A 23,304-nucleotide genomic window follows, 5' to 3' on the forward strand; every position below is an offset into this window, starting at 1 on the left:
TGTATCACTAGATCAATTCACAATTTTCTACTTTAACTGAATAGTAATAAGTTTTTATGATTATGGATTATTTAACTCTATTTTTGATATGTTTTTGGTCACTTTAATCTTTATAAATAATATTTGGACACGCACTTGATATTTAAAGACTAAAATATAAAAAAATTAGAACCCTTCACCCATCAATTTAAAATTTAATAATATTAGAAAAGTAAATAAAATAAAAACAAATTCAATTCTGATTAAAATAAAAAACTTGAAAACCACTTAAACCCTTTTTGTTCCTCTTGTCCACACTGCAGAACCCTTCACCCATCACTCATCCCCTCCAACCTTCTTTGCCGTAGCGCCGCCGCACTTTTCATTCTTCCACCGTTTTCCGAAAACACCTCCATCATAACCACCGTCTCTCTAATATGGAACCAAATCTCCTCTTCGATCAAAGCTTTCCACTCTTCAAACCCTCCAAAATTCCCACACCAGTCACCACCACCACCATCTCCGCCACCGCCAAAAACCCTAACTCAAACCCCGACCACCCCGACGAACCCGACGACACGGACGCCCTTCCCGCCGCCACCGAATCCGCCACATTCGCCGACCTCGGACTCTCCGAGTGGGCAGTGAAAACCTGCAAGGAGCTCGGGATGCGAAATCCCCGTTCCGTACAGTCTCGATGCATCCCGAAGGTTCTAGAAGGCCGCCATGTCCTCGGCATCGATGAAACCGGTAGCGGCAAGACTGCTGCATTCGCCCTGCCAATCCTCCACCGCTTATCAGAGCACCCGTTCGGCGTCTTTGCTCTCGTGGTGACGCCGACGCGGGAGCTTGCATTCCAGCTGGCAGAGCAGTTCAGGGCCCTTGGCTCCTGCCTGCACCTCCGGATATCTGTTGTAGTTGGTGGAATGGACATGCTCAAGCAGACTAAGGACTTGGTGGCCCGGCCCCACGTCGTTATCGCCACACCGGGGAGGATCAAGGTTTTGCTTGAGCAGAATCCTGATATTCCTCCAATTTTCTCCAGGACTAAGGTAATGATGATGTTGTTGGTTTTGAGTTTTTGTTGTTCATGTTGTAGTTATATTGTTATGATGTGCAAATGTAGTGGATTTTTAATTGGAAATAATTATGATTTATGAATAAGGTGGCGAGCTTGTACTAGAAGTGTGTGTGAAGGGAATTAGGAAAACTTGGGTTAGATGGATAATAACCATTTAGAAACCTTGCACCTTGATTCCTTAAGGTTTTGTCTTTTAGGTACTTAGGTAGTAATTAAAAAGAAGATTGACTGGAGCAATGATGAAAGGCTTGAGACAAAGTCAAAGGGTTATGAGACAAAGTGTAGGAGGGCAGTTATCTATATGATTTTCTATTTCATCACTGGGCTTCTGAAATTATTTTATGGTAGTTTTATGACATGCTGTATTATTTGAAGCTTAAGAGTTTCACAACGGCTCTAAATTGTCAGCTTCACCTTTTCTTTTTCAAGTACGACAGTTGAAAGGTTATTAGCAAGCGTTAGTGAAGTATAAAAAATCTAAGGGTTTGTGATACTTCTTTTTCAAGTTTTGAAGGAATTGGATTGCAGTTTCTTTGGGGTACATTAGCCAATAGGTTGCTGTTAATTACAGGCATTTTGAGGATTACCCCTTTTGCTAGTAAAAAGAAACACAACTTTCTTGCTGTACAAGTAAACATTTTTAATGTACATAGAATGGATTAGTTGAAAGAAAAGAGAGAAAGTGCATAGGGTCTAAAGAACATGGAATCCTCCTGTATAAAATAATGAAAAGAAAATGGCACGGAAACCCAAAGTGGCTATAAATCCAACAAGTGATCTAATTATTTCAAGGACAGCTGAGTGCTATGAAGCTCCCACTATGCACAGGTTCATGGAAGAGTCAGGGTTCCGCTGTGTGTGTCTATAGTAAGTAGCCTTACCTCTCATTTCCAAGAGATTAATTCCATTAATCAAACTTGTGACCTTCTGGTCATATGGCGAACAAAGAAAATGGTTGTGCCAAGGGTCCTCTATGTAAGAAGTCCTCCAAATTAAAATGATAAAAAGAAAATGACAACCCTAAATGGCTCAAATATGCAACAAAGCTATCAACTCAAGTAGGCATACATCCGTAAGCAAAACTGCATGGTCTATGCTTGAACATCATGCATGCTTTGTCTTAATAATTCAATGATTTAATTTTATCTTGTGCTTCTGCAGTTCCTTGTCTTGGATGAAGCAGATCGAGTCCTGGATGTTAGTTTTCAGGAGGAATTGAAATTTATCTTTCGGTGCTTACCAGAAAATCGGCAAAATCTGTTCTTTTCTGCAACAACGACAAGTAATCTGCAAAAGTTGTGTGAGCGTTACCAAGATAAGCTTTACATCTATGAAGCTTATGAAGGCTTGAAAACAGTTGAAACACTTAAGCAACAGGTTATATTTATCCCCAAAAAGGTGAAGGAGGTGTATTTGATGCATATTTTGTCTAAAATGGAGGAGATGGGCATTCGATCTGCCATTATATTTATCTCCACATGCAGGTATCTTTATAGATGACATGTTTGCATTTTTAGTAACCAATTTTTGTTGTCTATGTTTGGTTTGTCATTAATTTTTCTAGGTCCTTAATTTTCTTTTGGCGCTCTAAGATAAGTTGCCACTTCCAGCTAATAGATTTAACAGCCCTCTCCACTTTTGTTTAATACTCTAGTTTGCATTCCCTGGTTTATCTATGGACAACTAGTAGCTAAAGCTAGTATCAGACAGCTCTGACTTCTAATTACTTTTTTATCTGATTAATACTTAGGCTAGTATATAATTGTTTTAACTTCTCATATTGGTAGGTATGATTAAATTTTATTGTATTGGTTATTTCAATTGTCTCCCTCTCGTGGCTAGAAAATTCCTCCATCGTTGATTCTGATGCAGAAGAAAAAATTATTTGCTGTTTAAGTTGTGGACACTTTAGTCTAATTGAATGTATTTGTGGCCTGTTGGTATGGTTTTGTGTGGTGGGTTAATTGACAGATGGTTAGGACTTGGGATTTTTTAAGGGTGCCTCTGCTTGTTAGGAATTGAGTGCATATCAGTTTCTCGCGTAAAATATAGAATGGATACCTTTCAGCCAAAAAGGAGGCCATTAATTAACATTGACATTTGGAATGAAGTTCTTTTTAGTTGATGGCTGATCCATTTTCTGTATATCTTAGAGGATTTTCTGCTTGCTTCATTGCTTGTACTACTATAAATGCTTGGAGCATATTATAAATGATGCATTTGTAGGATCTCTAAAGATCAAATGTTCTATACAGTTTAACTTTAACCTTAACAATCTTTAGAGATTGTTGAACTTATGGAAATGCCCTTTGGTGTGTAACATCACATGGAGGTTAATGCTAGACATCATGATTACAGAAATTTTTGTTTGGCTATAAGACTATAAATGTTAGTTGGGTGACCTGTTTTGAGTTGTGATCCCAAAAGATACGAAAGGTGACTAAAATTTGGAGAATTGTGCCCATGGTTGTATGTTAACTACACCACCTCATTTATTGTTCAGCAGGGGTTCATTGACCGTCAAAGCTGTTTACCTTCTACATTAATATGCTAAAGTGATTATTGTTATTATGTGTGGTAAATATATTTTTAACTTTATCATTGAAGTTTGAAACTGATAATTAGTCAAATTATTTCAACTTGAGATAATTATTGACCATTTGCTGTCTTTCCCCGGAGAATAAGATATACTCCTCTGTTTCAAGAATCAATGAGCCATACATCATCCACGTGCATTTGAATATGTATTTTTTCCCAAACTTATTAATAATTGCGAGCTGAGTGTTAAAGCTCTTAGTTTTTGTGATTTTAATGAATTCCTTTTCTGATATTATCATTTGCCAGGTATGGGCCTAGTTATCGCGATATACACTCATTGACTGCTGGCTGTTCTGCTTTGTTTTTTGATATATCTCAGTATCAAGCATTGATAGTAATTGTTATTTATTGTTCTCAAATTGTAGAGATTGTCATCGTTTAAGTTTAATGTTGGATGTGCTTGATCAAGAAGCTGCAGCTTTATATTCGTTCAGATCGCAGTCTGAGAGGCTTCAGGCACTACAACAATTTAAATCAGGAAAAGTTTCTATACTGCTAGCAACTGATGTTGCCAGCCGTGGTTTGGATATCCCTACAGTTGACCTCGTTATCAATTATGATGTTCCAAGGTTATTTTTCTTCACCAATAGTCTTTATTTTCTTGTTAAATTTTGAAGCATTTGTTGAAATGGATTTCAACTATTCATCTGCAGGTTTCCACGAGATTATATTCATCGTGTTGGTCGTACTGCAAGAGCAGGTAGAGGAGGATTGGCCTTGAGCCTTGTCACCCAGGTACACAGTTGACACATAATTGAAATAAAATTAGAACTATATTTGAGCCAAGCTTTTTTTTACTTAAATTTGAATGAATTTTTTGTAAACATGTTTTCATTATTTTTCTGGTAATTCTTATACTCAGTGGCTTTCATGTTTACACCACTGCATATCTGGAACACTGTTTGTCTTTTCACCATAGATAGTGGAAGTCACGAGTCAAGAAGATTGGATTTATGGAGATTGATTTCTGTTTTTTCCCCTTCTTGTCTTTCTTTTCTTCTGTGGATGTGTACTGTAGGGGCAATGATTGATGTAGAAATCTTAGGTAAAGGTTGCAAAAATAGTACATAAACAATAAACTTTCAAATGTTCACTAATACATACAAATACTGATATAAAATGATAAATTTTTTTTGGCTTGGCATGTTTAAATGCCTTGCTATCACTGTCTGTGTCAAATGGCTACTTTTATGGTGCAATCTCCCCAAGGTCTGTCTGTAACTTAAAGGCATCCATTATATTTCATGCAGTTTTGCCGTTTGCAAAGGGTATCAGTGTCTAGGGTTATTTCTAGTGTGTTTCATATAATATTGAAAGCATTTTAGGGTCTAGTATTGTATTTCATTCATTTTCTAATTAAGTCACAATTTAAATATGGCATTTGCAGAACGATGTTGATCTCATCCGTGAGATAGAAGCTCTTATTGAAAGGAAAATTGAACTGCTTGAATACAAAGAAAATGAAGTGCTATCTCTCATGAAAAAGGTACACTTTTTATGGGGTAACTGTTGGTCTAGTGATTCAATTTCGTATTTTTCCTTCCAAATTTGCTGCCTTAAATTAGGGCCTGTGTAAAGTTTTCTTTTTGGGTATTAATTTCCAATTGGCTTATTTGATGAATTGTAGGTTTTCAGTGCTAAGAATGTAGCGCAAATGAAGATGTTGGATGATGGCTTTGAGGAGAAAGCAAAAGAGCGGAAAAAACAAAAATTGAGAATGCTATCAGAGAAAGGATTGTTGAAGAAAGGAAGTAAGAAGAGAAAGAGAAATAAAGAATTTAAAGATGAAGGAAGAAAGCAGAAAAAAGAGGAGCCGGAAGCATTATCAGATAAAGCATCACTAAAGAAAAGGAGTAAGAAGAGGGAGTAATAGCATATTTGAGGAACTAGTAGTTAAAAGGCACAAATACTCTAGCACAAGGATTATTGAAGAAAATGGCTTTAGAAGAGGCAAAAGTTAAAGCCGAAAGAAGAGGTGAGGTGTCATTAAAGAAGTGGAAAGAAAGGAGCAAACGCCTAAGTGTTTTGGTAAGTAATGAAAGTTACAGAATTTGCTGTTGTATTCACATCTTCCTAGGGTGATAGACTTTGATTTCTCTGAGTAGAAGTGTTTAATGGTATGGGAATTTTGTTAGGTAGATACTGAGGTTAGATATCAGGAGTTGAATATTCCATATTAATCAAATGGAAACAAGTTCCTAGGGTTTTGACTCAGAGGAATATCTTACCATTTCTTAACCTTAAATGTAACTTCATCTGATTTTCTTGTCTTCATATTATATATATTTGTTTAAAAAAAAATTGGGGTTCTTTGATATTGGATGCCAAACAGGGACCAAAACAATAGGACTGAAATAACATGTATGAACATTCCTAGCCATTGAAGAGGCAATAAACCATCATTTAGCTTCGCTGCAAATGGATTAAGCAGACTTAGCTCCAGAAAACTTCAGAGCTGATAGCCAAGAAACATATACTAATTTCCCCTGTTTAGTACATTCAAGTCATCTTTTTTGAGAATGAACCATAAATTCATTATCTTACTAGCCTCAATTTTGTAAGTTGTTTATCTGAGTCTTCTAATGTTCATTTTAGAACAAATTCTCGGATGAGTCCTTGACACAATGGTAAATTGTTTTTTAATGATCAAGAGATCATAGGTTCAAATCTTAGAAATAACTTTTATACATGGAGGTTAACTGTGTCTACTATCTCCAAACCCCACTACCTGAAAACTTCGTTCCCGTCCATTTTCTCATCCAAGTTTAAGCATTCCTATGCATTTCTATTCAATTTATGTTGAGTTATATCTATTTTTTAGAAGTTGAATCTTGGCTGACTCTATCTATTGTTTCGTTCCTTTCACATGATTACTTCTCTTTTTGTTTCTCGTGAGTAAAAATAGTTCTCACAATTCATTTATGAGAGTGAAATAATTTGATTCTCTCTCCTCCTTATGTTGTTATTTATCTAGAACTCGAACTTGGACCAACCTAATTAAACATGCTTGGTCTATCTAACTAATAAACATTTTAGGTTGAGATATATTTATTTGGGAGATTGTAGAGACAATCTCATATTAGTAAAATTTCACATTCAAATAACGTAACGATTAAAAAATTTCTATTTTACTTAACTAAGACCTGTGCTTTTAACAACTTATTAATATAGCACATTTATTTATAAATATGTTATTTATTATTAAAGGATATCTAGTTGGAAAATAAATAAAAACTAACTGTCTCACCCAAAGGTTATTTGTTAAATTTTATTTTATTATTTCAAGACTAAATATTAATTACATTAAAAAATTATTTAACAACACAATTAATTAGTAATGGTTAACATAGTTATTTAAGTTACTTCAAAATCTTGACATTTCAGACAATTGTGGTTTAGATGACTCTTAAAATATTCACATATTGGTTTGTAGCAATCACTAATCTAGACTTAAAACCTTGTATGCAATATAAGATATAAGCTAAACTACGTTGGTTCTCTTAGTGCCCCTTTATTTGTGCCAATTTTAGTTACGAAATTCTCAACCTAGGAACAACCACCTCTTTTCAAGAATCAAGACTCCTAGGCACACTTATGCAGAGGAGCATGAACTCAACTACCATGATGGAATTGGATACTAAATTCAACCTGTGCCAACATAACAGTTCAAACTTTTTCATTTCAATCTTCATAAGCAGCTGCAAACAAATTTAACTACCATGCAATATCTGAAAAGTAATCACAACCAATCCCATAACGCAAGAGCTCATACAGTCACAAATGAATACAATACAAGAACCTAAAACGCTTTGGGATTTCTCAATGCATCAGACTAAACTACAGCTAACTAAAAGGTATTCAGTTGATTTGTAATAATCAAAAGATGCACCCTACTTACCAACCTAATTGAATTGTGAATAATGATCAAGGATCAGTTTCTTCTTGATGTTGTAGTTGCTGTTGCGGAGGTTGTGCATCCAGCCATGGCATGAAAGGCATGGGAAGTCCATGCTGCGGAGTAGAATATAGTGTAGTTTGATCAACAATTGGATTTCCCATGATCATCCCTGTAGCTTGATCGAAAATTGGATTTCCCATGTTCATCCCTGTAGCTTGATCGAAAACTGGATTTACCATGTTCATCCCTGTAGCCTCATCAAAAACTGGATTTCCTATGTTCATCCTTGTAGCTTGATCGAAAACTGGATTTCCCATGTTCATCCCTGTAGCCTCATCAAAAACTGGATTTCCTATGTTCATCCCTGTAGCTTGATCGAAAACTGGATTTTCCATGTTCATCCCTGTAGCCTCATCAAAAACTGGATTTCCCATGTTCATCCCTGTAGCTTGATCAACAACTTGATTTCTCATGATCGTCCTTGTAGCTTGATCAACAACTGGATTTCCCGTCATCATCCCTGTAGCTTGATCAACAACTGGATTTCTCATGATCATCTCTGTAGCTTGATCAACAATTGGATTTCCCATGTTCATCCCTATAGGTCCTACAGGATACTGTGGTGGTCCATGATAATACCGTGGATCAGCTGGAGAACCCAATATTGGAAGAGTATCCTTTGTTATTCCATGGCCAAGAGTATCCTTTGTTATTCCATGGCCTTCCTCTTTCGACTCATCTCTTTCAAAAATATCAGCCAAGAAATCAAAAGCATCCTTTCTAGCAATAGCAGCTGCTATATCATTCCTTTGTAGCATTTTCCTCTTGTTCTCTAGGGTGTGGGCCCAAGATCGCAAAGTCAAGTCCGTGGTGAACATCTCACAAGCTTTCGAAAATAAGATTAGAGCTGTTGCTGAAATCATCCGGACGTCTTCATCAGCCCTCATTATTCTTTTGATCCGGGCTAGTGGGAAACTGGGGTTCTTGAAGTCATATGTTTGCTCAATTTCTTGCATTTGGCTTGCCCAGAACGTTTGAAGTTGCTGCTGTTGATGGTGCTGATGTTTTGGTTGATGGTGCTGAAGTTTTCGTTCCTGGTATGCAAGATGGTGAGGGGATGCACCAGTATGGTAGTTAGAAGAATACGCCATTTGGCTACCATCTGCTGCAAGACCTGCCGCGTGAAGTTGCTGCTGTTGATGGTGAAAAAGTTGCGCTTGCTGGTATGCAAGATAGTGAGGGGTTGCACAAGTATGGTAGTTAGAAGAATACACCATTTGGCTACCATCTGCTGCAACACCTGTCGCGTGATGTTGCTGCTGCTGTTGAGCATACTCTGTTGCGTGAAGTTGCTGCTGTTGATGTTGGTTTGCATCAATCTGGTAGTTAGAAGAATACGCCATTTGGCTACCATATGCTGCAACATCCGTCACATCTTGCTCCTGCTCTTGAGGATCCTCTGGTTTATCCATGATCAGTTACTGCTACTAGATTTTATCTTCTAGCTATCCTCTCCTTGCAGTTCTAGTTAAAAAGGAAAGAAAGAAACCCTCATAAATATCATATAATATCCCAAACTTCAATAAACTGGATTCTACAAAGGGTAAAAAAAATAATGGATTATGTAGCAAAGCTATAACAATCATCTAGAGAATCAAATCAAATGTTTATGAATTCAATGTTATTATGGATTCAGTGTTAACTACATCAGAACTTATTAAGAAACTGTGATAATCCAATAGCAGTTATGTACTTGCATTTTTCTATTCCTCAATGAAGAACAACAGATCATAGGCCATAGAAAGGATGGAAAACATGACATTCTTACAGCACAAAAAAATGCAATTAATAAAAAAAGTTGTTGCCTTCACATTCCAATTTATACACAAGGAGCTGGAACCTTAGAAAGCATACTACACAATACTAGACTGAATGTTGTCTTCAACAAAGCATGTGGGTAAGGCTACTTAGCCTAAATTGTACATAGTCCTACCTCACACACGGAGATACTGTTTCCAGAATTTAAACTTGTGACTTCATAGTCACTAAATAACCACCTTATCAATATGTCAAACTCACACCTAAGAGAGCAAAATAATCATAGTAATAGTAGTAGTAAAGGCGTAATTCCAATTGTATTTAACAAAATTGCCCATAAGGAGATAAAAAGTCATTCTTGTGTTTTCAGGTCAGTGTTGCACATTTGTGATGTTGATGAAAAAAAATGAACACACAACTCCAACAGCTGTTAAGATATTACAAGTTATCATCATATCATGCATGCAGGGTTGGAAAATATGCATATGATTTTATTTTTTTTCCACGTCCAGTCACCAAAACTAAACTGAAATCAAAATACTAAATTTCTGAATATGGCATAAATTCATAAACTTTACCTCTACCAAAGCAAAGAAAAAGATAAATCAGCCTAAACTTTCCATTCATTCCCTTTACAGTTTTATAAAAAAATAGTTCAAAGTTGAAATCAAAGAATTTTTGCTATTTTCTCTCTCCCAAGATATCACTTCTTAGTTTTAACACAGTTCCATGCAACAAAATAATTACACAACTACATGCTAGATAAATAATAACACAATCATCACATGTAAGAAACTAATTAAACAATAACATGCAAATAGATAAATAGCAAGAAATGTGTTCAAAAAGGTATTCTTGCATTTTCTTTTTTGAAAAAAGAAAGAAAAAAAAGACATTAAAAATCATGAAATCACAACAAAAATGAAAGATAAGAAAGAGAAAAGGGAATAAATATAACACAGTTGGTTAAAATAGAGTTTCCTTGTAAAGCAAGAAATAAGAACTATGCAGAAGTGGAAGAAAGCAAAGAATGACAATTGAAAAAGAATAAAGAGGAAGAAATTTACGAATGGAAATTGAGGTTGAATGAATGGCAGAGATACCGTAGAGAAAGGTTGAATGAACTTCTAGTATAATGTCAGTTTGAGAATTGAAATGTAATCATGCTTTATAGAAGAAATCGAAGACTTCAGAGTAATATAGTTATGAAATGGTTTTAAAGTCTTCTCTTCTTTTCATCCCACTTCAAAACTTATTAGAGAATGATACTTAACAATAAGTTGTTAGTTAGTTGTTAGAGTGTATACTACTTTAGTTAGCCTCTCATGTGTAATGTTTCAAGTTTCATTTTAATAAAATTTCATTTCTCTCTCTTTTTCTCTCTTCCTCTCTCTCTCTTCTCTCTGACTTCCTTTACAAAACTCTACTCACATGAACTTTTAGGATAAAGATTATGAGAGTTTAAAATAAGTATTTTTTAGATTATTTTCTCTTAATCATGAGTTAGTAGTGAGTTAAAGTTCTTACATAAAACTAATATAATAAGAGACGATGCATTTTATGAAAATATAATGATTCATGTGATTTGAATTAGTTTGTGTACTTAAAACATTAGATTTTTGTAAAATGAATGACTAAAATGTAGAGTAATTTTTTAATTTAAGTGGATTCTCTCCCACATAAAATTACATTGAAAAATGCAAGGCTTATTTATGAATTTTGGTTGATAATCGAGCAAGTAAAAGAAGCGGTACAAAATTTACTGGGCAAATAACATTATAATTGTTAGCTCAAATGTTAAATTGCAGAAATAAAGATACTTATTTACTTTCAGCAATTGGAAGAGCAGGTGCGGAGTGACCAGAAATTCAACATAATCAGCTATTGCTGCCCCATATAAATGCATTATAACATTTTTTTGGGTTCATAATAAATATAAATTGTAATATCTATCTATGGTTGGTCTAAAAATTTATATATATAGTAAATACATTATTCAACATTTATTTACATTACATTTTGTGATAAGTCAATAATAATTAGCCTGAGTGTGAATGATAAAATAACATGTAAACCTCTTTACATTATCAGTGCATACAATTTTCTCTCATAAATATGTACATGCGGATTGCCAGTATATATGCAATCAGAATAACCTAGGATTGTAGGTCTAGATTAGATTTTATCTTGGGATTAACACTAAAGGGATTAATTTTCTAGAGCTCTTTTTTTATCTGAAGTAGTGAGATATCCGTGCATTCACAGTTTCGCATGACAATATATTTTACATGAAAGCATTTAAACAATGAAAAAGTTATTAAGGGTTACTCATGAAAGATGATATTTATGTATATGATTGATGATATAGAATTATTGAGGAATGACGTGGTGTTGAACAAATTGTCTTAATTAAATAAGAAAACTGTTCTGAAGAAAAGTTTGGAAGAAAATGCATACGACTTTAGTAATTGATAACCATAATCTCTTGGGCCATTTAAGCAAAAGTATGTATCTGTAGCAAAAAAATCTGATGCTACCAATTCCAAGAGTTGAAATGTATAAAGAAAAGAAGAATGAAGGCAAAAAGAAAGTATAATTAGCCAAACAGAAACCAAAATGACAATTTGGAACTTCCACTGAAGCAGTTCAACATGCAACAAATATTTTGCATTGTCTAGTTTTGGATTCTCAAAAGAAAAGGAAAGCAATAAATATGGCAAAGACTCAAGTATAATATAGTTCTTTGGAGTACCATTCAATGAATGAATATAACTAGTTTATGTCATTAGTCATTTAGATGCCTTGTGGCCCTGTGTTTTGGTTGGTAGAGCTGCCGCGGACATTACACGCAATCGACTGGCGATCTCGGTAAAGGAAGGTCTAGCTGAAGGATTGGGTGCCCAACATTCCTCCATTAGTGTTCTCCATTCCTGATCACAATAACTTGGGATTGTTGGCCTTAGTGTGTTATTGACAATGCCACCTGCATGGGAAGATAGAAGAACTTAGGACTTGTGTGATAAATAAATGACTAATTACAAACTTGAACAACCAATGGAACCAAATGCTGCAAAATACCCTTGTCTTGTTCTTAATCATGTACCCAAAACTTGGATCATGTATCCTTTAGCCTAACACAAATAAAACCTAGATGCCAATGTCTAAAAATCCTAATTATAAGGATATGTTTACAAGTCGTTTTTGGAGGATAATGTTAGGAAGGGAAATGTTTGGGAACCATAAAATACACTTGTGTGGAGACTCTGAAGCTTTACATTTTCCCAAGCCCAACTCACAAACAAAACCTAAAGGGAAGACGGTGTTTGGTTTGTTTTCGGTTCTTTCATTTTTCAGTTAAGTTTTCATCGTTGATTACAAAAATGAGGCATTGTTTTCATTTTGTTCATTTTTTCAAAATTGTGAAGATAGTAAAAACAAGAAAATGATGTTGAAAACTGGAAATAGAATGAAAAGAGCACAGTGAATGATCAAACCTATGATTGCACCATAGTGCATATTGGCATATGGCTCCTCATCAGTGAGAATCTCCCACAATACAATGCCAAAAGAGAACACATCAACCTACAAATCAAAATTAAACTTCACCAACAGAAAACGGAAAGCAACAAAAAGGTGAAGAAAAACAACTCAGCTCGTGGTTAAAATTTAGTTATTCGTCATGTGATAGTAGAAAAAAGCATTTCATTAGAGACAACTTAAAATTCTACCTTCTCTGAGACCTTGTTGCTGCTACCATTTAGCAGCTCCGGTGCCATCCAAGGCAAAGTCCCCCGCACACCACCAGAAACCAAGGTATTTCGTTTAATTTTCGACAAGCCAAAATCACCTACCTGGGAAAGCAAATGCATTAGTCTCCTAGGCAGTTACATAAGTGCAGAACATTTCAAATTTATAGAAAATTGAAGAAAAAATATCCCAGCATAAATACCTTGCATATTGGCCGTAAAGGATCTTTTAAGTTCACGAGCAAATTGTCACATTTTAAATCAAAATGCACAATATTTTTTGAGTGCAAATATTCCATTCCAAAAGCTGCGTCCATTGCAATTATCAATCTCTTGCGACGATCTAGATACCTGCAATAAGAAATCATGCTAGGATCTTTAGAGCAAAATCCATGAGTTTCACCACTGTACACTAATTATGACTCAATAAATTTTTAGTGGCATTTCGCTCATGACTTAAGCAGCTACAGAGATATAAAAGTAAATCAATAGACAATTAAATAACATTAATATGAGGGAGGAATTGTTTCATCAAATAAAGGGTAACAATAAGTTGATAGGATAAGACAGATAGATAGAATAAAAAGTAAACCAAAACCCCTTATTACAAAAGTGTATACGAGGCGCTCACGTGGCATTTAGGAGGGAACTAACTGACTTTTGAAAAGTAATTAGGATAGGAAGTGTATAAAAGGAGGGAATGGGGAAGAGGAGAGTAGTTTTTGTGTAAGAAGTGAATTGGTAACTGATTTCTGGAAATCAGTTGAGGAATTGTCCTCTCTCTTTCTCTCTTTCGATCTCTCTATCTCAAACTTGTGGTTCTTCCACAATTTCAAATAAAGTACAGGATTTAGGGTTTCCTAATCCTTGTGATTCATTGAATTCGTGTGTATTCTTCTTAATTTCTTTCTAATTTCAATACCAGTTTTAACATAAGCCTTCATCATATAATAACATTGCGCTAGTTTGGTTTAGATTAACACCGATCTTTATAGGACATTGTTTGAATAAAGAAACTAAATAATAGAAACTTAAAAGCTCTTTCTAGGTGCATTACCTATCCTTGCGAAGTAAAACGTGCCTAAGAGAACCATCGACCATGAATTCTGTAACAGTGGCCATTGTTCCTCCTGGTCCATTCTGCACCACACCATAAAATGCCACCACGTTTGGATGGTGAAGCTTGGACAGAATGTCTGCTTCCCGCCAGAATTCTAGAGTCTGAAAGAAGAAGCAACTACCATTTCACATACCTCAAAAATCCATCACTATCGTTGAAGCACATTACAAAAGGTTAGTTGATGGGAAAAGGTAAAAGGCAAAAAATCAAGTAGGATATTGTCTTTCTGGAAAAAAAAGTGTATTCTATCCAACAGAAATCAAATTATAAGTTACCAGTCTCTCTTGCTCAGATGATCGACCAGTGAAGCAGCTTTTCTTTATTCTTTTAATAGCAACATCTGTTCCTCGCCATTTTCCATGATACACAGTCCCAAAGGTGCCAGAACCAAGTTCCCTCAGCTCTTCAAGATCTTCGTTCATAATGACCTACAAAATGCATCAGAAAAATGAAAAAATGCCATGAAGATTTTCAAGCTAGTGTTCAAGCAAGACAGTGAATGAATATGTGAAGCCTCTGAACATTTGTGAAGAGTTAAAAACAGCTAGTTGATCACTAATAGAATAATGCATGTAATGCATTTTAGTTTAGTTATTAAACTGTTGTAATGTAGTTAGGTAAAGTAACTGAGTTAGTTTCTAACAGTCACTTTACCATTTTGCCCTCTCTAGACTTTTCTATAAAAGCAACTTTGCTTCCTATTTGTATTTAGTTTTCATCAATAAAAGTAAATCATCTTGTAACCGTCTCTCTCTAAGGCTTCTTCTTCTTCTTCTCTCTTCTCTCTTCTATCTTCTCTCTCTACATTTTGGTTTCTGTTTTCTTACATGGTATCACGCCATGGCAACCAACAACAACACAACGACGTTCCGATCCTCTTCTCCGATTTCTCCTTCCGTCGCCTCGCCGCTTGATGCAGTGTCTTCTCCACTCGTTCTTCCGACGCCATCCATGAAACTCACTGAGAAGAACTATTTGGTGTGGAGACACTTCATGTTAGCCACGCTAACCTCGAATCGTGCTAATCGATTCGTTCTAGGGACGGAAATTCCACATCGCTTTCTTAACGATGATGATAGGTTAATTAATCGCGTCAATCCAGCATACCTACGATGGGAAGAACTTGATCAATGTGTATTTTCATGGATCCTTAATTCTCTATCTGAAAGCCTTCAACCACGAGTGGTAGGTTGTGTTCACTCGTGGTAGTTATGGGAGGAGTTAGATTCGTTCTATAATTCGCAAACAAAAGCACGTAGTAGGCAGTTGAGATCTCAAGGCTCAAGCTCCATCTTCAATTACTTCACAAAAATCAAGAGTCTTGTTGATGCTTTGATCTTCATCGGTACTCCGATTTCTACCTTTGAACACATTGATTACATTCTGGTTGGCTTAAATGAGGAATATCAACCGGTAATCACTTCTATTGAAAGTCAAATTGATTTGCCTTCTATTCACAACCTCGAATCATTTTTGTTTACATTTGAATCAAGGTTAGAGAAGAATAAACACAAAACTATTTCTGATGCTTTGTCCGTAAATATTGCATCTGAATCTCCATTGTCTTCTACTCCTGTTTCTTCTCAACCACGAGCATCTATCACTCCATCAGTTTTCTATTCTCCAAAAGCTGAATCTCCTAATCCGACGTCCTATGGTTTTGGAAATGCAAGTAATTTTCGAGGTCATCATGGTCGTCGGGGTGTAATGGTGGTCGTCACCGTGGAGGTCGTTATTCCCGTGGAGGATATTCACCGACATTTTGTGTTTACTGTAATCGTCATGGTCATGATGTTCCCTTTTGCTATTATGCATCTCCACATTTTGGACTAACATATACACCTCCAGCTGGACCTATGTCACGTGTTGCACCTAGTTACGTGCCACGTCATTCGCACTATTCCTCTTTTCAGTCTACTAATGGGCCAACAAGATACCCAGCCCACTTTTATCCGGACTATCCAGCTGACTTCTATAATGGCAATGGAGGACACTATGGATCCTCTAATGCAAGGGATTCACTACTTGGGCCTGGCCCAACACATCCATCATCTCCACATTATCATAACTATCCCATTTCAGCTCACATTGCACACAGGGAGCTTCCCTCTTCTCCAACTCGAGATGTCACAATCACAATGTAAAATTCTGGTTTCTGTTTTCTTACAATCACAAGGTCAAATAAAATGAGAGAAGGGAAAAATCCAAGACACCATACCATAACAAAGAACTTATTGAGTTGTCCATAACTCCACTAGCTGAAATTCAAACACACATGCAGACACACGTACACACAGCTACCTCAGATCGAAATATGAAATTATTATACATGGATTTACACTGATAGTTAATAATCACATCTGTCTGGAATCTCTTGCACAGTTCCTTTACTCATACTTGATGAAAAGAACGGTTAAAAACAGATCTTCTAGCATATGTTATAGCAATTTTTATTTAGAATTAATTTCCAGGGAACAAAATTTGTTAAAAGTAACTTTTAAGGTGCACCAGTTAGGAGTGAAAACAAAAGAATGATAATTGACAAGTATTTGAATACACTGTTTGTCTATATACAACCCAAATTTCCATTTCTTTGATTTTTGGTCCTATAAAGCAAACCCCTTATTTTAATTTCAAATAAATGATTGAGAGAGAGAGAGAGAGAGCAATTGATTTCTAAATTTCTCCACAAATATACTTTTCCTTCCAAGTGCTCTGAAATTGTTAAGATATCGCCAAGGATTTTGAAGTCTCAGAACAAGCAAGTAGCCATTTAAGAAAACAACTCAGGAAAGGAGAAGATTGCCTTAGACTGTAGGGCATTAATTTAAAGAAAAAATGTTTTTGAAATTCTTTTAAAGAGAAATGTGCCTTAATTACAATCTCTAACAATATTTGTTCTTTTACAATAAAGTAAAGAAAACTTAGAGCTATTTCCTCTTGAAAACGATGTAAACAAACACCAGATTAATGCTGCAATATAGAGAGCAATGCATGAATCTTCATGTATCATCAATGTCTAGCTCACATCACAATTTTTTTTCATCGTGATACTACAGCTGAACCCACTTCCAAAGGTAATTTGACTAACCCAGTGACCAGATTTCATCCACCCCTTTTGGTTGTATGTAACAAAACTTGCACCATATTGCAAAATATTTCTAAACCTATTATCAGTTAAATTTGATGCTTATTCATCTTGTTTTTTGTAAGGAAACTTCAAAACATTTTCAAAAAAGAAATTAACATCTACCCATCCATTGAGAGAACAGAAAGACATGGTCCATGGAGTGTTAAGCCTCAAAAGAAATTTTTAGAGTAACATTTCTTCCAACGTACGAGTAAAGCAGAGTTAGAAGTTAGAACAATGAGCATTGAGGGATTCATATTCTTGTAGCAGCAACATCTTCAGCATTGATGTGCTCTAAATGAAAATAGGTGGGCGGAATAAACTAACATTGTCTCGTGTTCATCACTAAAATGTAAGTATCCCTATCTAATATAACTTCAAGCAAGCCTCAATTATTAAATAAACAGTTAAAAATAGGACGCAAAAAATGTCAATCTCAAACCTAGGCTTATTAGATTCATTGATACATGAAACATCAATATATTTACAGAAGTTAGATACCCAGTAACAAATTTTCATTTAAAAGAAATATCATAGCATATAGCACAAAGGCGGAAAATATTGCACATGCAAGAATGACCATCTTACCTGCAAGGTACTCATATCAAATTCTCCTAAAGAAGGATCAACTGGAGGTAGACCAATGTTTCTTGATTCAAAATTTCCATCCTAAGTTAAATTGATAGGAACCTTTGTCAGTAGATCATGATATTTATAAAGATTCTAAAATATAGGAGTTATTAAAATCATACCTCATATTCTGACTCATGCGCTCTTAGGTTTTCTATCATAGCACCAAACTGCATACTTTCAGTGTCCTTCACTTCCGAATGATCATAATTTGACTTCAGAGCATTGGATTCAGTCCCATTCCTTCCATGTAAGTCTTTCTGATTTTCTTCATCAGTTGTTAGAGGTGTGACATGTTGAGTTCTATTATCTCCTAATTCTCTTAGTGCAGGTGATAAACCAGGATGATCCTGGTCAATAAGAGACACATTATCGAGCCCTTGTGCCAATTTTTGAAAATACGACCATCGTTTAGGTTCATGATTTTCCATGTTTACACTTAGGCCTACTCCATCCGAGGTTAATGGATGCAGACTAGAGGGATCTTCTTCAAGTATTGCTTTAGAGAATATATCACTAAGCAATTGACGCGGAAACCGATCATTAATATCAATAAGAATGTCACCTTGTGCTTGTTTGGAAACAACATTTGAAGGAAAATCTTGAGATTCATCTTTCATAGTTGTGTTTCCATTTAAAGTAACAGGTAGCGCTTGCACCCTATAATCATCATTAGATTCCATCACAGCGGCATCACCCCAATCAATCTCTGGAAGATTGGATGCTGGATCATCATGGTGCTTAACAGAGGGAACTTGGTGCAAAGCAGGATACTCTGATTTGCCATCTTTCGACTCATCAAGCAGGGGTTTGTAATGATTATCTTTACTATAAAATTCAGTTTCCAGACTAACAACATTATCCTTATTTATGACATCTTTACTCCTTCCATTGTTTGATAATACCTGCTTCAGATCAGGATTCAAATACTCAGTAGGCTTTGACTTCATCTGATTGCTTGCATCAGGCAACAGTGGGTGTATCTGATTTTCGACAGCCCCATTGTCAATGGCATAGCCATCTGCATGCAAGGGCTTGGCTGTGATGCTTGATTCCTCGGCTAGATTAGACATATTTCTATCTTGCAAGTTGCCACCAGATTCTCTGACTGAATCCGGCAGGTTGACATCAGAAAGTAAATCTGAAACATGAATCTGTGAACGGTTTGCATCATCTGACTTAGAGGATCGATTCAGAAACTCTACTTGCTCCCTGGGAATTCTTTCTGAATAGTAAACTCTTTTAGGAAGAGGAGGAGGGTGAAGAGAACTCAAGTCAACGGCATTAGATTGGGAATCAACATAAGAAGGACTAAATGCACTGCTAGATGTGGAAAAAACCTCTTCGTAATCCTGAAGCCGGTCATTTTTAGTTGGAGGTATTGAATGCCCCTCTGGCACAGTAACTACAGCTGATGCTTCAGGAAAAATATTTTTATAGTAACCATCAAACAGTTGCACAGGAGTTTCCGAGGATACCGCTTTCCCAGGGTCACCTTGTTGAATTGAACTATCTCCCATCTTTTTAGCCAGCATTGCTGGTATTTCTGAATTTTGTATTTCTAAACCACCACCTGGATGGCCCTCATTTAAAATCCCTTGTTGATTAATTAGTATATGAGGAGCCGTTGTATAAGGAATCTCTCCTAAAACAGGTCCATGAGAAGGGTTAAGGCCATGATTCGTAAGATATTGACCACTAGGTTCCTCATGGCGCATCATTTGGTCACCATAAAATAGTGGATAGGTTTCATAAGAATTTGAAGAAGATGGTAGCACCGGTTCTGCAGACTGGGTATTCATTAATGAGTCAAATTTGCTAGTCAAGGGAGCATTGCCAACACCTATAGATTCCAGAGCAACTCTACTAGTCTCTCTCTCAATATTTTGCCCGTCTAACTCATGTATATCATTTTCTGAAAAACCAACGCCGAACATGGTTGAGTTTTTCCTTGACCCCAAGTCCATGCCATTAACAGCAACAAAATACTGTATTTCAGAATCATCACCCATGCTACCAAGACCAAACTGAGCATCCTCCAAATCACTCATTGAGAACAAAAACATTCGAAGCTTTTGCGATCCTTCTCTATCTTCTAGATGATTGCATTCCTCCATCATATTCTGCAAATCCTCATCAGATGACACAGATACCAAAGCATCAAGATCTTCTCCAGGAAGCTGATACTTGACTACATGAGTCTGATTATAGATCAACAATGCTTTCTGCATGAGCTCCTGCCAAGATATGTCCTTTCTTATACGAAGAATACGTGTTTGGCCTCCAACATACCTTAGCTTTCCATCACAGGGCCGTGGTAATATTCTACCACCAAAGCTGCAAAGAAACTTCATCATTGTTGACAAGCTATCATAACCTCGCGAAGAGCCATACCCATGCACATATTGTCTATTGTCCAGATTCAATGAAGATTTTGGTATTGGTCGAATTGACCCATAATTGCTTGTGTCTCCATGCAATGATGTGTTCATTCTATCATACTCTTTTGGATATTTATCGACCATTGAGAGCATAGAAATGTCCGATCCACTTTCAGACCCTGGATGACTAATGCCTAAAATACCTTTCAGATCCATATAACCCATTGTATAATTGGAATCACTGGCATTTGAAAATACGGGATTCCTGAGATTGACCCTATCTCTCAAAAATTCGAGTGCAAATTCCTCACCTGTGTTCATGGAGTAATTAAGTACAGGTTTAACGTCTGATGTACTGAAGTCAGGTGGTCTTCTACTAGCATGCATGACATCCAGATGGTCTTGCATTACTGACTGTGGTCCAGGCTGGAATTCTTTATTTCCAGATTCCATGTTGTTCAATGGGAGTGTTCTTTGGGATCTTGATACTTCCATCACACCATCGTTTTTAAATTTATAGATAATTAATTTAAGGTTCGAGTCAAAAGGTTCTAAGCTTTTAGTAACTGGCCAAATTTAGTCACCTACAGAAATTTGATGAAACAATAGCAATCTTGGAAAGTCTCAAGACCAAATGACTTTTTTCTCTTTTCCGAATGCAACTTAAATGTGAAGTGATTGCCCTGTCAAAACAACAGAATCAAGAGCAACAAATTATCATGCAATAGAATGTCACCGTTGAGGGAAAATATATATAATATATATAATAACACTGCAGACAACTATAAATGGCGAGCTACAAAAAGCGCTACTATAAAGGACCTATAATAAATGCAGCAAGGACCTTTAACTATTGTCATGATCATGGGCCCAACCCGGCCCACACTGATTAAATATAGAGACCTACTGGAATTTGGGACAGTTCTTACGAGCTTCTTCATCACCCTACATCATGCTGGGGGACTTCGGTTATCAGCATGGGCCTGACTCACCCATACTGAATGAGGTAGAGGCCAAATAAAAACCGAGGCCAACTCGCACATAGACAGTACCTGTTCTCTGGCCCAAAGTAAATAATTGCTCATCGAAACTATTTACTAAAAGAACCTCGGGGAGGATCGAAAGGAGAGGGACCTTGGGAAACCTGCAGAAGGGCTAAGGAGCAAACGTGGCTATCACGAGGGTCGTGCTAACGGCCTGGAAATCATGGACCCACATTGCTAACAAACTCATGCAGACTGAGTGAAGGAAGAGGTAGGATACGTGCTCGGGGTGAAGGCTTTAAAGGAAGGACGACACACAACATAAGAGGTCAGCTGCTTTTGCTAACCCTAAAAGCATCACATACAAACCCTAGGGACAAAAATGATGGATTTGCCATATCGGCAATTCTCCAGAACCCATGTCCTATATTAAGGCAAGAAGAACCTCTTACTTTCACAACCAGCTTGGACCTTTGAGGATTCCAAGACTACATCAGAACAACTACAACTAATTTAATTTTTGTAATATAATAAACAACTTTGAAAGTGAATGATGGATATGGAGCAGTAGAGCAACGCTATTTAATACAATAAACTACTTTGAAAGTTTTAACTATCCTTCCATGGCTTGAATCAGTAGAATGACAATAACTCACTGAGATAATACAATGTTGCAAATGTCTCAGTAAGGTTCTCAAATTAATTATGCATATCTAACCCAGCAAATACAATTATGGAAACTTGTGAGCTCTTAACTAATCACACAGAAGTTTTTAATATATTGAATTCCACGAAAAAATTAAACTTTTGATGATAATAAAAGAAAGAAACTTAACAAGACATCACCCTCAGGGGCAAATTATCCAATTCTCAAACACAGTTGCAAGTAGCAGCAAAACAAAGAGCATTACCAACCCAAAATATGAGACCTCAATTACAAAAAACAGAGAAAATAAAAACAATTTTTGCAAATTTGGTCATATTCTAGACTTCACCAGAAAAAAAATCTGAATCCTTTCAATTCCATCTTGACTCATAAACCCAAAATTACAAATCTAGGGTTCTACACTTCCGACTAAAACAGCTAAACTTCACAATGAAGCAGACAAACCCAGAAAAAAACAGAGAATCGTAAGCAGAGCAAAAATATAAAGAATATGAAAATGAATCTAGCTACCCAATGAAGAAAAGAAACGAACTTTATCTTACCCATTGCTCTCAGTTCAAAATCTGAAGCTATGGCACATGAAGGGATAACAGAAAAAACCAATTTTTCTACACAAATAAAAAGCATTAAGAATGAAACCTGGTATATTTGTTCTACTCTGTGAAATGGGTATAACACATTAACGTTTGTTTTACACAGAGTGTGTATCAAGTTCTGCTTCACTTCTCTCTCTACCAGATGCACCGTCCTTTCCGTTTTCTATTGTTCCCAAAATAGTTTTAATCATTTTTAAATTTCTGTATTTTTAGTCAACCGAGAAAAAATCACAAAGTTCATAACTACCATGCAAGGGAGCTATCTGCTGTCCATTTTTATATCAATTTATGTATCATCAGTTAAAAAAAATATATTTAAATTAAAATTGTAATTATTAAATATTTTTTGAACAATTACATCTCTTATATGAGTTGACAAAAAAAAAAGTATTATAGCATATGTGTAACTCATGACAACAGAGGTAACACATAGGGTGGTACAAAAGAGTACCACAAGATATGTGTAACCCATGGCAACAAGGGTTAATTGACTCTTTAATGGGATGGTAGATTTGTTGTTTCACCGTGATTCCATGTTATTATTAGTCTACTATTTATTGAAAAATATTTTTTAAGTTAAAAAAATTAATAAATAATTATTGATCTAATTATTAACGGTTGATGATACGTGTATGATACAATTTGTAAGATAATAGATGTGTACCCATTTAATGTTT

General features: G+C 35.9%; 3 protein-coding genes across 4 annotated transcripts; 1 reads left to right on the forward strand and 2 right to left on the reverse strand.

The window, feature by feature from the left end:
- On the forward strand, positions 278 to 5,922 carry LOC109347998 (DEAD-box ATP-dependent RNA helicase 36). Its single transcript, XM_019588165.1, has 6 exons — positions 278 to 1,031; positions 2,222 to 2,544; positions 4,024 to 4,227; positions 4,312 to 4,393; positions 5,046 to 5,144; positions 5,286 to 5,922. Exons 1-6 carry the CDS (start codon positions 417 to 419, stop codon positions 5,526 to 5,528), a joined length of 1,566 nt encoding a protein of 521 aa, XP_019443710.1. The 5' UTR covers positions 278 to 416; the 3' UTR covers positions 5,529 to 5,922.
- On the reverse strand, positions 7,232 to 10,477 carry LOC109347052. The gene is made up of 2 exons (XM_019586782.1): positions 10,442 to 10,477; positions 7,232 to 9,071 (listed from the first exon to the last, which is right to left on the reverse strand). Exon 2 carries the CDS (start codon positions 9,026 to 9,028, stop codon positions 7,583 to 7,585), a length of 1,446 nt encoding a protein of 481 aa, XP_019442327.1. The 5' UTR covers positions 9,029 to 9,071; positions 10,442 to 10,477; the 3' UTR covers positions 7,232 to 7,582.
- LOC109347999 lies at positions 11,976 to 22,844 on the reverse strand. Of its 2 annotated transcripts, XM_019588167.1 has the most exons (10): positions 22,671 to 22,844; positions 19,007 to 21,064; positions 18,123 to 18,895; positions 17,959 to 18,039; positions 14,516 to 14,668; positions 14,178 to 14,341; positions 13,324 to 13,471; positions 13,103 to 13,225; positions 12,869 to 12,956; positions 11,976 to 12,357 (listed from the first exon to the last, which is right to left on the reverse strand). In XM_019588167.1, the coding sequence occupies exons 2-10, from the start codon at positions 20,874 to 20,876 to the stop codon at positions 12,164 to 12,166; spliced, it is 3,594 nt and encodes a 1,197-aa protein (XP_019443712.1). In that variant the 5' UTR covers positions 20,877 to 21,064; positions 22,671 to 22,844; the 3' UTR covers positions 11,976 to 12,163. The 2 variants fall into 2 exon arrangements, with proteins under 2 accessions (XP_019443712.1, XP_019443711.1); XM_019588166.1 differs by having other exon boundaries at positions 18,123 to 21,064.

Source organism: Lupinus angustifolius, chromosome LG05 (assembly GCF_001865875.1).
Source record: "Lupinus angustifolius cultivar Tanjil chromosome LG05, LupAngTanjil_v1.0, whole genome shotgun sequence".
Lineage (NCBI taxonomy): Eukaryota > Viridiplantae > Streptophyta > Magnoliopsida > Fabales > Fabaceae > Lupinus > Lupinus angustifolius.

Coding starts and splice junctions, on each gene's coding strand:
- LOC109347998 (XM_019588165.1), top strand. CDS start 417: ATGGAACCAAATCTCCTCTTCGATCAAAGCTTTCCACTCTTCAAACCC. Junction 4,228..4,311: donor ATCAATTATGATGTTCCAAG/GTTATTTTTCTT, acceptor ATTCATCTGCAG/GTTTCCACGAGATTATATTC. Junction 4,394..5,045: donor CCTTGAGCCTTGTCACCCAG/GTACACAGTTGA, acceptor TGGCATTTGCAG/AACGATGTTGATCTCATCCG.
- LOC109347052 (XM_019586782.1), bottom strand. CDS start 9,028: ATGGATAAACCAGAGGATCCTCAAGAGCAGGAGCAAGATGTGACGGAT.
- LOC109347999 (XM_019588166.1), bottom strand. CDS start 20,876: ATGGAAGTATCAAGATCCCAAAGAACACTCCCATTGAACAACATGGAA. Junction 18,040..18,122: donor CGCATGAGTCAGAATATGAG/GTATGATTTTAA, acceptor AATTTAACTTAG/GATGGAAATTTTGAATCAAG. Junction 12,358..12,868: donor GCACTATGGTGCAATCATAG/GTTTGATCATTC, acceptor CTTCCCATGCAG/GTGGCATTGTCAATAACACA.